The sequence below is a fragment of the Typopeltis vanoorti genome, chromosome 10 (genome assembly GCF_054136105.1).
Source record: "Typopeltis vanoorti isolate ZY-2024b chromosome 10, IOZ_Tvanoo_1.0, whole genome shotgun sequence".
Lineage (NCBI taxonomy): Eukaryota > Metazoa > Arthropoda > Arachnida > Uropygi > Thelyphonidae > Typopeltis > Typopeltis vanoorti.
The window spans coordinates 36,856,547-36,869,301 of record NC_143558.1 but is presented as its reverse complement, the minus strand read 5'-3'; the positions used below and the strand labels follow the sequence as shown (position 1 = coordinate 36,869,301).

The 12,755-nt window shown below is 34.1% G+C and overlaps 1 protein-coding gene across 2 annotated transcripts in view; it reads right to left on the bottom strand.

Annotated features, from left to right (window-relative positions):
- The window catches only part of LOC150102341 (uncharacterized), a 38,416-nt gene extending 25,977 nt beyond the window's left edge, over positions 1-12,439 (bottom strand). Inside the window, exons 1-2 of one of the 2 annotated variants that reach the window (XM_090399104.1) lie at positions 12,117-12,439; positions 4,309-4,419 (exon numbers count right to left, since the gene is read on the bottom strand). In XM_090399104.1, coding sequence (XP_090255230.1) covers positions 4,309-4,389 — 81 coding nt within the window. In that variant the 5' untranslated portion in view covers positions 4,390-4,419; positions 12,117-12,439. Of the gene's footprint in view, positions 1-4,308; positions 4,420-12,116 lie in introns of those variants that run through there. The other variant, XM_090399105.1, reaches the window with a different exon arrangement.
- Between the last annotated feature and the right edge of the window lie 316 nt (positions 12,440-12,755).

The following is a 12,755-nucleotide window of genomic DNA, read 5'->3' as shown; positions in this document are numbered from 1 at the left end:
TATTTACTATCACATGACTTTTTCAGTTCTTAAACATTGTGTTTAATTTCAGAAATCATGGCCAAACAATGAGGAGAGTGCTTAAGAGGTATAAACACAACCAACTTCAGTTCCCAGGAGTTTATAGAATAATCTGCATTTGGGGAAAACCGTATTATGGGCAAACCGATAAGTCGGTCTAACTACGTCTCGAAGAGCATCAACGTGATATCTCTTACAACAGAACCCTTGGAAGTGCCCTCTCCACTCATGTCCGTTTCTCTGCCGACTCCAATTTAAAAGAGTGTCAACACCAGATAGACTGCAATGTTACTACTAATATCCATAAATGCGCTGGCGAACTAGAATGACGCATCTTAGAATCAAAAGAAATAGTTTTGGATCTCTCACACATGAATAGTAATTTAAGCTATAGCCTACCTGAATCACACAGCGCAGTGATTCAGTTCTGGTGCTCTCGAGATAGTTGCCACTCACTAACGCCTCACGCTAGACCTGCCACCCGGACACCAATCCAAACTTGACTGTTGTTATTCGTAACTTGTTTTTATGAGAAGTCCATTTTTTTCTTGCTAGTTTTCCAGTTTTTGTGATAATGTATACGTTTAAAGAAGTCGATGTTCTGAGGAAACTAGTTGAATTTTAATTAAAATTTTTATCTTATCTTATCCCTGTCCAGTTTTAAATTAAATTAGTAAAATTATGATTAAAAACACACACACACACACATATATATATATGTGTGTGTGTGTGTGTGTGTGTGTGTGTGTGTGTGTGTGTGTGTGTGTGTGTGTTTGTGCATATCAGGTGGCTACCCCCCCCCCATTCCACTGGAACCTACGGCGCCCAACAGTTTGTGTTCCTGACTGGTAGGCCGGTTTCTCTTGAATTCTGATGACTCGAATTTTGAAGATTTTAAGACTTGACACTCAAGTTAGCCCCTAAGTTTCTAAACGTTAAAAAAAAAACGTGACATACAAATGTGACATAAAAAGGCTATATATATATATATATATATATATATATATAGCCTTTTTATAGTATATATATATATATATATATAAAAGGTTTAATATTATCACACGACTAGTTTCGGCTTTTTATAGCCTTCTTCAGGTGATTTTATAAAAACAAAAACATTAAACATTGAAGATAAAAATTGTGAACAGCACAGGAAAGTCACTATACATGTTTGACGTGAAAACGTTGTAGTGAACGTATTCAAAGCTGTTCCTTCCTTGGCCACATTGTTGGATGAGTGCGTGCATATAGCATCTCGTGAGACACAGTATTTGATCACGGCAGAATGACAGTCTGATAGGTTGTAGCTTAAATTATTATTTAAATGTACAGGGTTGAGGATGATTTCCCTAGATTCTACAATTTTTCTCTCCAATTAGTCATGTGCATCGAAAGTTTAAGTTTTTAAGAAGAACTGGTCAGTTTCACGTCCTGCAAAGGCAGGGAACCATTAGTTTCAATTAGTTTCATTCATGGCTGAGTTTGAAACTAATGGTTCCCTGCCTTTCCAGGAGGTGAAACTGACCAGTTCTTAACAATAAAATTTCAATTTACAGAAAACCTACAAACACACCAATAGATATCTCCATAGTCAATCCAATCATTTACCCTCCTCAGAAACCTGGAATTATTTCTTCTTTGTGACATAGAGCTCGCTCTCTTCTTGACGATTCAGATGAACTTCGTAAAGAAATCAATTTTCTTAGATCTACTTTCAAACTGAATGGTTATTCTCAAACAATTACTGAAAAATACCTTTTCAATCCTACTAGTCGCCATACTGAAGATAGAATAATGCTAAAGGCAATACACCTATACAATACATAAGCTCAGTTACTCAAAAAGTAGTCAAGGTTTTCAAAAATATAACATTAGAACTTAATTTACTCCGCTTCCTAAAATCCGCTCTCTAGTTAGCCGTCCAAATCCTAGTCATCACAATCTAAAATATCCCGGTGTGTACAAGATATGGTGAGTCTGCGACATTCCTTACTTTGGCCAGACGAATAAATTTACTGAATTGCGTATGTACGAGCACAGGAAGGACATCACTTACAAGAGAACACGAGCAAGTGCTTTATCCAGCCATGTCCTTTTTTCGGCCGATTCTGATGATGAAAACCATGGTCATACAATCCTTTTGGGAAAGATCTAACAACATTTTCCATTGCCATGACGAATTGGAGAGAAAAACTGTAGAATCTAGAGAAATCATCCTCAACCCTGTACATTTAAATAATAATTTAAGCTACAACCTCTCAGACTGTCATTCTGCTGTGATCAAATACTGGCGCTCACGAGATGCAATACGCACGCACTCACCCAACAATGTGGCCAACGAAGGAACAGCTTTGAATACGTTAACTACAACGTTTTCACGTTAAACATGTATAGTGACTTCCTGTGCTGTTCACAATTTTTATCTTCAATGTTTAATGTTTTTGTTTTTATAAAATCACCTGAAGAAGGCTGTCAAAAGCCGAAATTAGTCGTGTGATACTTTTAAACCTTTTTCCTTTTCTCTCGGTTTATATCATTCAATTCTTTTAAATATATATATATATATATATATACATACACACGAGACAGCGAAATCAATTCAGCAATGCACTGAACAGCACATCCGTGATATTGTATTAAAAGGATGTGAGGTCTCAGCTTTGTCATCAATTGTAGTCTCTTCAACTGACCCACGGGACGCTCTTCAAGATAAGAGTATACACAATGGGATGTATTTTATTGAATAATATTGTTCAAAAATTTTGCATTATAATATATATATATTCTCTAACACCAAAAACATAAATTGAAAGAGCAAAAGGATTACGAACAGTAAAATATTTAGTTGTAAATCAAATCTACAAAACGAAATGGTTTTTTGTTTCTTTTTTTTAACATTCACTGCTGTGTTTTCTAAGTTTTTCTCTTGCAGGAAGAAGCAGTCATCTCCTTGAAATTTTCCCACTCTTTTACTTTTAATCGAAAGAGAATCATCATTACTGGCAACACATGAAGTTGCCGTTAAAGTTAAGAACACAAAGACACAGACATGCATATTTCTACAATTTCTACAATGAACGAAACTCTTCAAATTTTTAATTTTTATCTTAATTACACTCTAATTAACACGTATGCTTAGATGGGCTGTATTCTTTCAGAGTGAAGAACTGAAATGAAAATGGTGACAAAAGGGTGATTAAGTTTTAAAAGAGTATGATGTAAAGTGGAATTTGAAATACAGAATACTTAGTCAGGTGTTGCTATAGATCACGGAATGAAGATGAAAGATGTGCATGAGATCTTTTGGAAGATTAGGTCTGGTAGTGAAAAGCAGGTAATGTAGAGATGCTGAGACCTCATTCTCAGAATAAGAAAAACTGAAATTCTTGAGGGATAATTAACTCAATAAAGATGTGGTTGAGAGAACATCTTGATAAATAGTTTTAAATTTGATCAATGAATCAGAGGATAATATTGTGGAAATGATGTCACCTCCAAATCAGCTGGAGAGAGAGAGAGAGAAAGAGAGAGAGAGAGAGAGAGAGAGAGAATAGAAATGAAACTAAAGAGAACCCAAACAAATACAAAACTCTAATCAAAGAATATTTATTTTCCCACAAAAATGAGGACGCACTTAACTTATGGAGAGTCATTAGGAATGGTGTGAGGGCAAATGACAGTTTCTAGAAGAAAGGAATTGAAGTGAAATTTCAAGGCCAATGATTATAATTGGTTTAGAAGTTTGATATTGATACCATTGATAGAACACGAAGAAAAATGTATTAGTAGAATTTGGGAGTTAGTTTACAAATATCTGATAACAAAATTAATGCGGGTTTCCAAGGCTGGATTATGATATTTAAAAGCTAAGAGATATGTCACTGTGAAAAATAATTGAAGGAAAAGAAACTAGCAGTGATGGAAGTTAATTAAAAGACTGTGGGATCTACTGCAGACTTCCTGCAATGAGTTCCATGACTTAATGGAAATCCCGTAATCATGATGGTAATATATCGAAGAGAGAATAAAACTGAATTCAGATGTGATATTTAACTTAATCAACATTAATTGCTCCGTATTTCAAATTCTACTCAAATCTTATCGATCAAATCAATCAAATTCAAATCTTAGATGCATCACTTAAAAGAAAAAATAATAATATTGTTAACGTTTCTCATGTATGTAAAATAATATCTATTTGTTCAGATATGCAAGTGATGAAGTGCAGCATCAAAATATATATTTAGAAATATAATAATATTATTAACTGGAAATAAATATGCTTACTTTATCTTTCTGAATAGCACAGGTTTTTGCTTTTTCAACAGGGACATTACTTTTCTTATAAATTGTTTCGATAACTTCCATGGTTATGTAGTAGTTCTTTCCAGCTACGTCCTGTAATAATATATATGTATTAAAAACACTGTATTTTTCAATAAACATTAATTAAAAATAAATTATTTTCCTTATAATCCTTAGATATATATACTTCTTATTAACTACCTCGTCATTTACACCAATAACACTCTTCTTTGAACGTTTAATTTACCCAAACAAGATGCCGAGAGAGCTGAAATTACTGAATAGCACATAACAACACCAACAACGAGAGAGGTTGGTGAGGGAAAGGCATACTGTAATTTTTTTCAGATATTACAAAAGCTACAGAGCTATCATCCTACTGTCCAGCCTAGGTAAGGTTGCAGAAAAAGTCATCCTTACAAGGCTTCAATCAGCAACAGATAAACTAGGTATTATCCCTAATGAGCAGTTCGGATTCAGAGAAAACCATAGCACCACACATCATATACACCGACTGGTTGAATTTATCACCACAGGATTTAACTGGAACCTCCACACTGCTGCGGTCTTTATAGACGCTGCGAAGACTTTTAACAAGGTGTGGCACGAGTGTCTTCTCTACAAACTCATCAAATTTAGCATGTCAACTAATCTAATAAAAATCATAGCTAGTTGCCTTAAAGACAGATTCATGCAAGTAAAAATAAATGAAACCGTATCAACCAGGCGCAAGAACCTGGCAGATGTGCCGCAAGGTTCTCTTCTCGCTCCCCTGCTGTTTTCTATCTACATAGCTGATATTCCACAAAATCTAAGTGCACCAATCACAGCATTATATGCTGATGATACCGCTTTATTAGCAAGATCTCTCAGTCCTAAACTAGCTACCAAAAGTCTACAAAACAGTATTCCCACATTGGTGAAATGGCTGATGGACTGGAGGATCCAAACAAATCCACTGAAGTGTTCCGCCATCCTGTTCTCCAAAAAGAAGTTTCAGATCAAGGAACACATACACCTGCTAGTTGTCAAGATCCCATGGCAGAGCGGAGTCAAATATCTCGGTATTATGCTGGACAAATTAGTCCATTTTTTTAAAGAAAAAACTTGTTTATTTGTAAGCTTCCTATAATAGTACAATAGGTTGAACAATCATATGTGTAACCTAAGATCAACAGCTCATCCCGGTTTCGACATTCATTAAGTCACAAAAATATATGTAATACATTTTCATTATATACACATATGTACATTCATATAATATACATATTACATATTATCATTATTATATAATTACATAATAAAATCGCAGAAAAAATGAAATTTCATCATACAGAGAAAGTTGAATAACAATTATTTATGAACAAAATAAAACAAAACAGTTAAATGACATTTCAATTTTACGTTTTACGCATAAGACTGGATCTTTGAATAGAAATATGCTAAAAACCAATAATTTATACAATTATTTTGAACAGAGCTTCCACATTTCTGTGGGAAAATAAATACTCTTTGATTAGAGTTTTTTATTTGTTTGGGTTCTCTTTAGTTTCATTTCTTATTGTTAAAGGTAGTGAGTTGAATACTTTTGGCGCTTAATAAGTATAATGTTTGTATATTGGTTCTTTATTTTTGCTTTTGGAACTAAATACTTCAGGCCCTTATGTGTACTAAGGAAAGTATCTTGTTTGATATTTCCGTATCCGTTGTCTTGTGTATGAATAATAGTACCCTATAGATATCTAAATATCTAAGCGGTAGTATGTTTAGTATGGTGTATTTAATACACTTTGCAGTATCCTTATATTTGTTTCTGGTTAAGATTTTAATTACTTTATGCTGAGTCGAGACTAAAGATTTCAGCGTAGTGCGATAGTTCCAATCCAACTTAATATACCATATTGTAGTGTGCATTGAATCCAGGTAGAATATAATATTTTTAGCATATTTAAATTTAAGAATCTGTTTAGGTTGTAAAGTCTGTTTAACATAATCCTTACTTTATTTACGACATCGGTAGTATGCGGTTTCCAGCTTAAATTACTATCAATTTTTAATTCCAAGTAAATTATTACACTGACTTTTTTTATTTTCTCGCAGTTGTAATTTGAATTTGTCCTACAATTCCAATCATGCAAAATTAATTGTGCAGTGAAGTCCATTTTTCCAGTTGTATTTCGCAAGTTACAATTTACGTATTTAGTTTTTGAGACATTCAGACTGAGTTTGTTTGACTGGAACCAATTTGTTACTTTCAAGAGATGAGCATTCACGATGGTTTTCATTTGTTCCGCTGTGTCTGTAGAGAAAATTAGTACTGTATCAGTTGCAAAAGTATTTATTTTACTGTTTAGTTTAAGATTGCAGAAATCATTGATAAAAATATTAAATAAATTTGGTCCCAAGACAAATCCGTGCGGTACACCGCAGGCTACTGTTTTTTGGAGCTGCTATAGCTGTTGTTTATTTTTACAATTTTTGATCTGGCATTTAAGTAATTTTTGGACCAGTTTAAGGCAGTACCTCGTATTCCTATGACTTCTAAATTTTTTTTATTAAACTTTCATGTGATACAGAGTCAAAAGCTTTGTGTATATCTAGAAATACTGCTAGTGTTAATTTATGTTCGTTAAGGGAGGTATAAACTGTGTTTGTGAAGTTCAGTAAAGAATGTTCTGTGCTAAACGTTTGCCTGTAATTTTCCAAGTTATTTTTGTTTACCCTTTTGTAAATAGGTACAACTACCGCTTTCATAAAATCTGATGGAAACGTGCCTGTCATCAGTGATAACGTAAAATGTACATTAGGGGTTCTATGAAGTACAATAGGCATTCTTTCACAATGTTTGTGTTAATAACATCGTATCCTGAAGTTTTGGTTGTTTTTAGGCTAGCAATAACATTTTTGATTTCGTTTTCACAAGTGGGGAAAAGATATATGGAGTTTTCAAGTCTCTTGGGAGTGCAATTCCGAGGGGTGGATTTAGCATTTTTCAAAATGATTTCATTGACTGTGGCAAAACTGTTATTGAATTCTTCAGTTAATCCCGTGTCTTTATTTTCTCTATTCCTATCGATATCTTAAGTATGGGGAGGTTTTGTTTGTATGTATCTTTGCCGATTAATTTATTCACAGACTTCCATTGTTTTCTGGGGTTTCCTTGGCATTTTAGGAATTCATTTCTGTAGTATTCGTTTTTACTTTCTTTTAATTTATGGTATATCAGATTCCTGTAGTACTTGAAACTGTGTTCATAATATTGATTGTGCGGGTATTTTTTAAACTTTTTATACACTTTACTCTAATTTTTATGTAGCGTCTGATTTCTTGTGTAATCCAGGGCTTTGTTTCTTTCATTTTGTCTATTATTTTAACTTTAATCGAGTCTTGCATTTTATTGTTGAATATTGCAATAAATTAATGATACGAGGTATCAATATTTGTTTCCCTCATTATATCTTCCCAGGAGACAGTGCTTAAATTACGTTTCAATACTCTAGAGTCAATTGCTGTGTGGGGAATATTTTCGGTTATACTATCTTTGTGCTGTACTTGCAAGTGCACTTTAATACCGATTAGAAAGTGATAAGTCTTCTTCACATCTGATACCCCATATTTTACATGTGTCGTCTTTTCTCATGAAAAGTTTGCCCTGTTTGACCCAGAGATATTTGTAGTTGATTTCTTCTTTACATTTCTTGGCTATAAATAGTAGATGTTTTAGGTTTCCAGTCAAGTGCTCGTTTAAATATATTTTACTATCCTTAAAACTGTCACATATATCAGTTGTACTTAGTGTATATTTCATACTTTTGTTTCCGTCCAGCCATTTGTCTCTGATTATTTTACTTTTAAATTTTATAATGATAACCATTGGTCTGTTTTTCGGCCCATTGGGAACACGATATATAGCCTCAATACCATCTTCATTATAGCTGATTTTGATTTTACATGCAATTTTCTTTACTATTTTATGCACATTTTCACGTGGCTCGTGAGGAACATCAATAATTTTTAGGTTTGAGTTAATTGCCTGTTAATTCAAGTCATTCACAGATTCATGAATTATTTTCAGCTCCATATTTGCGGTTTCTAGTTCATAGTTCATTGTTTTCAGTTCCTTAACTTCTTGTGTTAGGCCAGCAATGATACCAAGAAAATCATCTATTTTGTTCAAGGAATATTCTGTCGAACTTCTTAAGTCGTTGATGTCTTTTTTAATTCTTTTATTAATCCCATTAAATCGGTTACACGTATCGTCTGACTAATCTCTAGAATGGACGAGTCATCACCCCTGGAAGAAGTGGCCGGTGTTTGTTGATCGCGGCATTTGCAAGAAGCGCATTTCCAATTTTGTTTCCTGTCTTTGGAGAGCTTTTAAATTGCCTTTCACTGAGACCAGCACAATGAAAATGATAACTACTTTTGCACTAATGTGCACACTTCATAATAGATGTAACATCAATAGATGTCTCTTCACAAACTTTGCAGCGGATTCCCATTATGTTAGAGTTTAGTGCTTAACGTTAAGCCTATTTATTCTATGTACTTACCTTGTATACTAGCCCAATGGCGACCGTTGAACAACATCAGATTGGATAGGAGATTTTTTAAAACTACTCGCAGAGGTTAACTTTCTATAGAGTTTAGCATTACAGTACCACATTAATAACTTAATTTATCCTAGGAATGTCTTTACAGCTGTTACAATTAGCCGTGGACATATCTCGGCTGTTGACCTTGAAGGGTTAATAGGTAACTTCAAGGTGAGAAAGGCGGTTGATGCAACACGTGGCTTCAATTCTTTGAAGAACTAGTTTACAGGTACCACTGAATCAATTTCGATAACTTATACACTCTAATTTTTTATGTTACTGAGACAAATCATTGAAGCACATTTTAAAGATGATTATATCAATACAATTACTTACATTTGAAGTATAACACAGGAACAAATATATCAACAAACGTTCACTCTGCGTCCTCACAGAGGACGCAGAGTGAACGTTTTAAGTTATTTTTAACTTTGTGTAGTTTTTTTAACTTATTCACGTAAATTCCATCACATAGTTTATGTTAAACCAAAATTTTAACTAAACTAGTCGAGCAAACATTAAAAATAGTTTTCTATCCCATCTGATTCATTAATTGTAATACCGGCAAAAACATATCCTAGTAGGCAACTTGATTCATCAATCATATAAAACACATAATCTCGATGACATTCAAAGCAATCGCTCAGCTTTATCCCATGATCAACAGAAGAAGTAAACTGGATACCGGGAACAAACTACTCATATACATGATAGTAGTACGTCCAGTCTTCAATTAAGCAGCTCCTGCATGCAGCCACCCCTCGAATACAAATATTTAAAAGCTTCAAAGGATAGAGAACAAATGCCTGAGAATGATTATGGATGTTCCATTGTCCATTAGAAACTCCCAGATACAAAGAAAAGTCAACATTCTCTACATCACATCCCTTCTCCATGACCTAGCAGAAACGGTCTTCACCAAGAAAAGCAATCATCCAAACCCGCTGATCAAGCAAGCTTCAGACTACAATGAAGCAGAATTACTACAAACAGAAAAGGCATAAGTCAATTCTATGCTCCGCTGAACACAACTAATCTCACTGTCTTTCCAGGGCGAGCTTAAAGCTCAATAACTCTCCACTCAAAGAACTCTCCCCTCAAAAAGAAAGGGGAATATCAAAAGCATTTATGCTTAACCAACAAATCAGCAGAGGTAGAAAATTCTTTGTAAAAGATGGTCTAATACCAAAAGAAATTCATTCAAATTTCGTACAAGTTTATGGGCACTCTTCTCTTCTGTTTTTGACAATTAAAAAATGTACAGCCAAGCTAAACGTGGCCGTACCAGCCTTGAAGATGAGATGATCGACGCAAAGGTCGTCCACAAAGTGTAACAACAACAGAAATCATTTATCAAGAGCACGATATCTGATTAGAAGACCGGCGAGTCAAAATCATTGAAATTGAAAATCTCTGAACCGTGTTTAGAGCGTTTCAACAAGAATAAAACTGATTTTGTTTGTCAATTTATTAATATGGATGAAACGTAGATTCACCATTACACACCAGAATACAAACAGCAGTCAAAACAATGGACAGAAATCGGTTGTTCAGCGCCAAAGAAGACAAAGTCGGTTTCATCAGCAGGAAAGGTCATGGCATCGGTGTTTTGGGATTCTAAACGCATTTTGTTTATTAATTATCTTGAAAAGGGTAAAACAATAACCGGGAATATTATTCCGATCTTTTAACCAGACCAAACGGAAAAAAAATCTTGAGAAAAAAATCGGTTTGCTGAAGAAAAAAAAACATCTTTCATCAGGACAATGCACCTGCCCACAAATTTTGGTGGTTAAAGATAAAGTAACGAAGTTCGTCAAAGTCGAGTTGGACTGTTCCATGATGCAGTCTGTCATTTTTAATAATGACAATGCCACGCCACACCACAATGTACACGAGCAATGGAGATACTTCTTCCGACCAAGGATTCAAATATTATTCTAATCGAATGTCCAGCACGCTCCCCAGATCTCAATTCCATAGAGCGTTTGGGACGCATTGCTGCTCGAAATTCTCGAATCAGAAAAACAAGGCATTAACCTTTCTCTGAAGGAGGTGGAGTGGTCTAAGTTTCCTGAAGAACCCCTGAATCACGTGGTCCTAAGAATGGTACGAAGTTGAGAGAACTGCATCGCAAATTGTGGTGATCGTATTCCATACTAAAAAGTCTCCTTGCATAGTTTTCTGTAAGCAATGTACATTAGTTCCGTACCTACGTACTTAAGAAATTATTGTTAAGTACGTAAATTATTGTAAATTATTGCAATTACATTTGTACAAAATTTATAAGACATTTTTGAGTAACATAATTCCTTGGTAAGCTGGCAATAAATTTATGTCCACATTTGGCAGCAGGTTTGAACATTTTTTTCAGGTAAAACTGTAGTTCGTCGTTTGACTTTGGATACCAATATATATATATATATATATATATATATATATATATATATATATATATATATATATATATATATATATATATATATGAATACTACCACTATTAACTGGCAGGTTGGATATGTTAATTGTAATATAAACTGAATAAAAATCCAAGAATTATAACAAATTGAGATTTATTTCAAAAAGCAACATCTTTCGTCGGGATTGACTTCAGCAGGAGTTAAGAATATAGAAAGCTATTAAAAGACACTGAAATAAAAAATATTGAGACACTATAACGCTATACAATTATAAAGCTATAATATTCGACTGCAATATAATGTATGGAGGCCAATTTCTTGTCCTAACAATTCATAATTAAATTACTATTCGTGAGTCGAAGAACAGGGCGAAAGATAACGTTTGGAGTAAAAATAAATAAAATAAAATAAAAATAGAAGCAGAAAATAAAATACAATGAAAATGTAACAAACCGAGACAATGCAACATTCGTCCAATTGCACAGAAGTTTCCAGATGAATTGCATTTTTAGAGAAGAACCGTCGAGAAATGCTAAATGAAATCAGAAAAGAACTTCGGATTGTCTCAGAATGAATTCATTTATACAACAAATTAAGAAAAACTACTCAACAAACATGGATGAGACTTTGCATAGAAAGAGAACGTTGGTTCGAGAAATAGGATGGGGGGTACATGTAGTGAAGTGAGAGAGAGAGAGATGTTAGCAGCTAAAAACAATTACATGTAGACTGATATTTTCGACACGTGACATTCTAACAATAAATAACATCCTACCTCAGATTCTGCCTTCAAAATCTGTCCTAGTTTCTTCCAATTTGGTGATTTTGATTTCTCATTCAGTTCTAGCAAAGCAAATTCAGTTGCTTTTCGTACTTCGTTGTCAATTGCTATGCATTCCTTGCCGCCTACTCTTTCATGTTTCTTTGGTCTGACTTCGTAGAAAAACTGAGAGGTAAAAGACTCAGCAATACTATAAAATGCATGCTGAAATCGTGAATGTTAACCAGAAATATTAACCACACTTATTGCTAAGAGCTTACTCAACTCGAATCTAGTAACTTAACCAGAATAAACCCATTAAACTCGCTTCATGTAAACTAAGTGAGTGGATGCAGTGACTTATTCAGTATTAAATGAATCACTGCAGTATTTATATATAATATATCAGCTAACGCCTTTTATTTCCTTATAAGGAGTAGGCGAGGCCGTTTTAGTCCACCTTACTTTTTATTGGACACTGAATGACGAGTTCAATCTCCTCTGGTATCCAGTCAGAGATAAGTGGATCAGGGAAAGCACTCATTTAAGCGGCAAGAAATGAAGAGACCGGTAACTAGTGCCGCCATCTCGTGATCTCTAACTCTAACACAATATTTTTAATGTCTGAAAAAAATAGTTTGGGTTCTTCGGTCG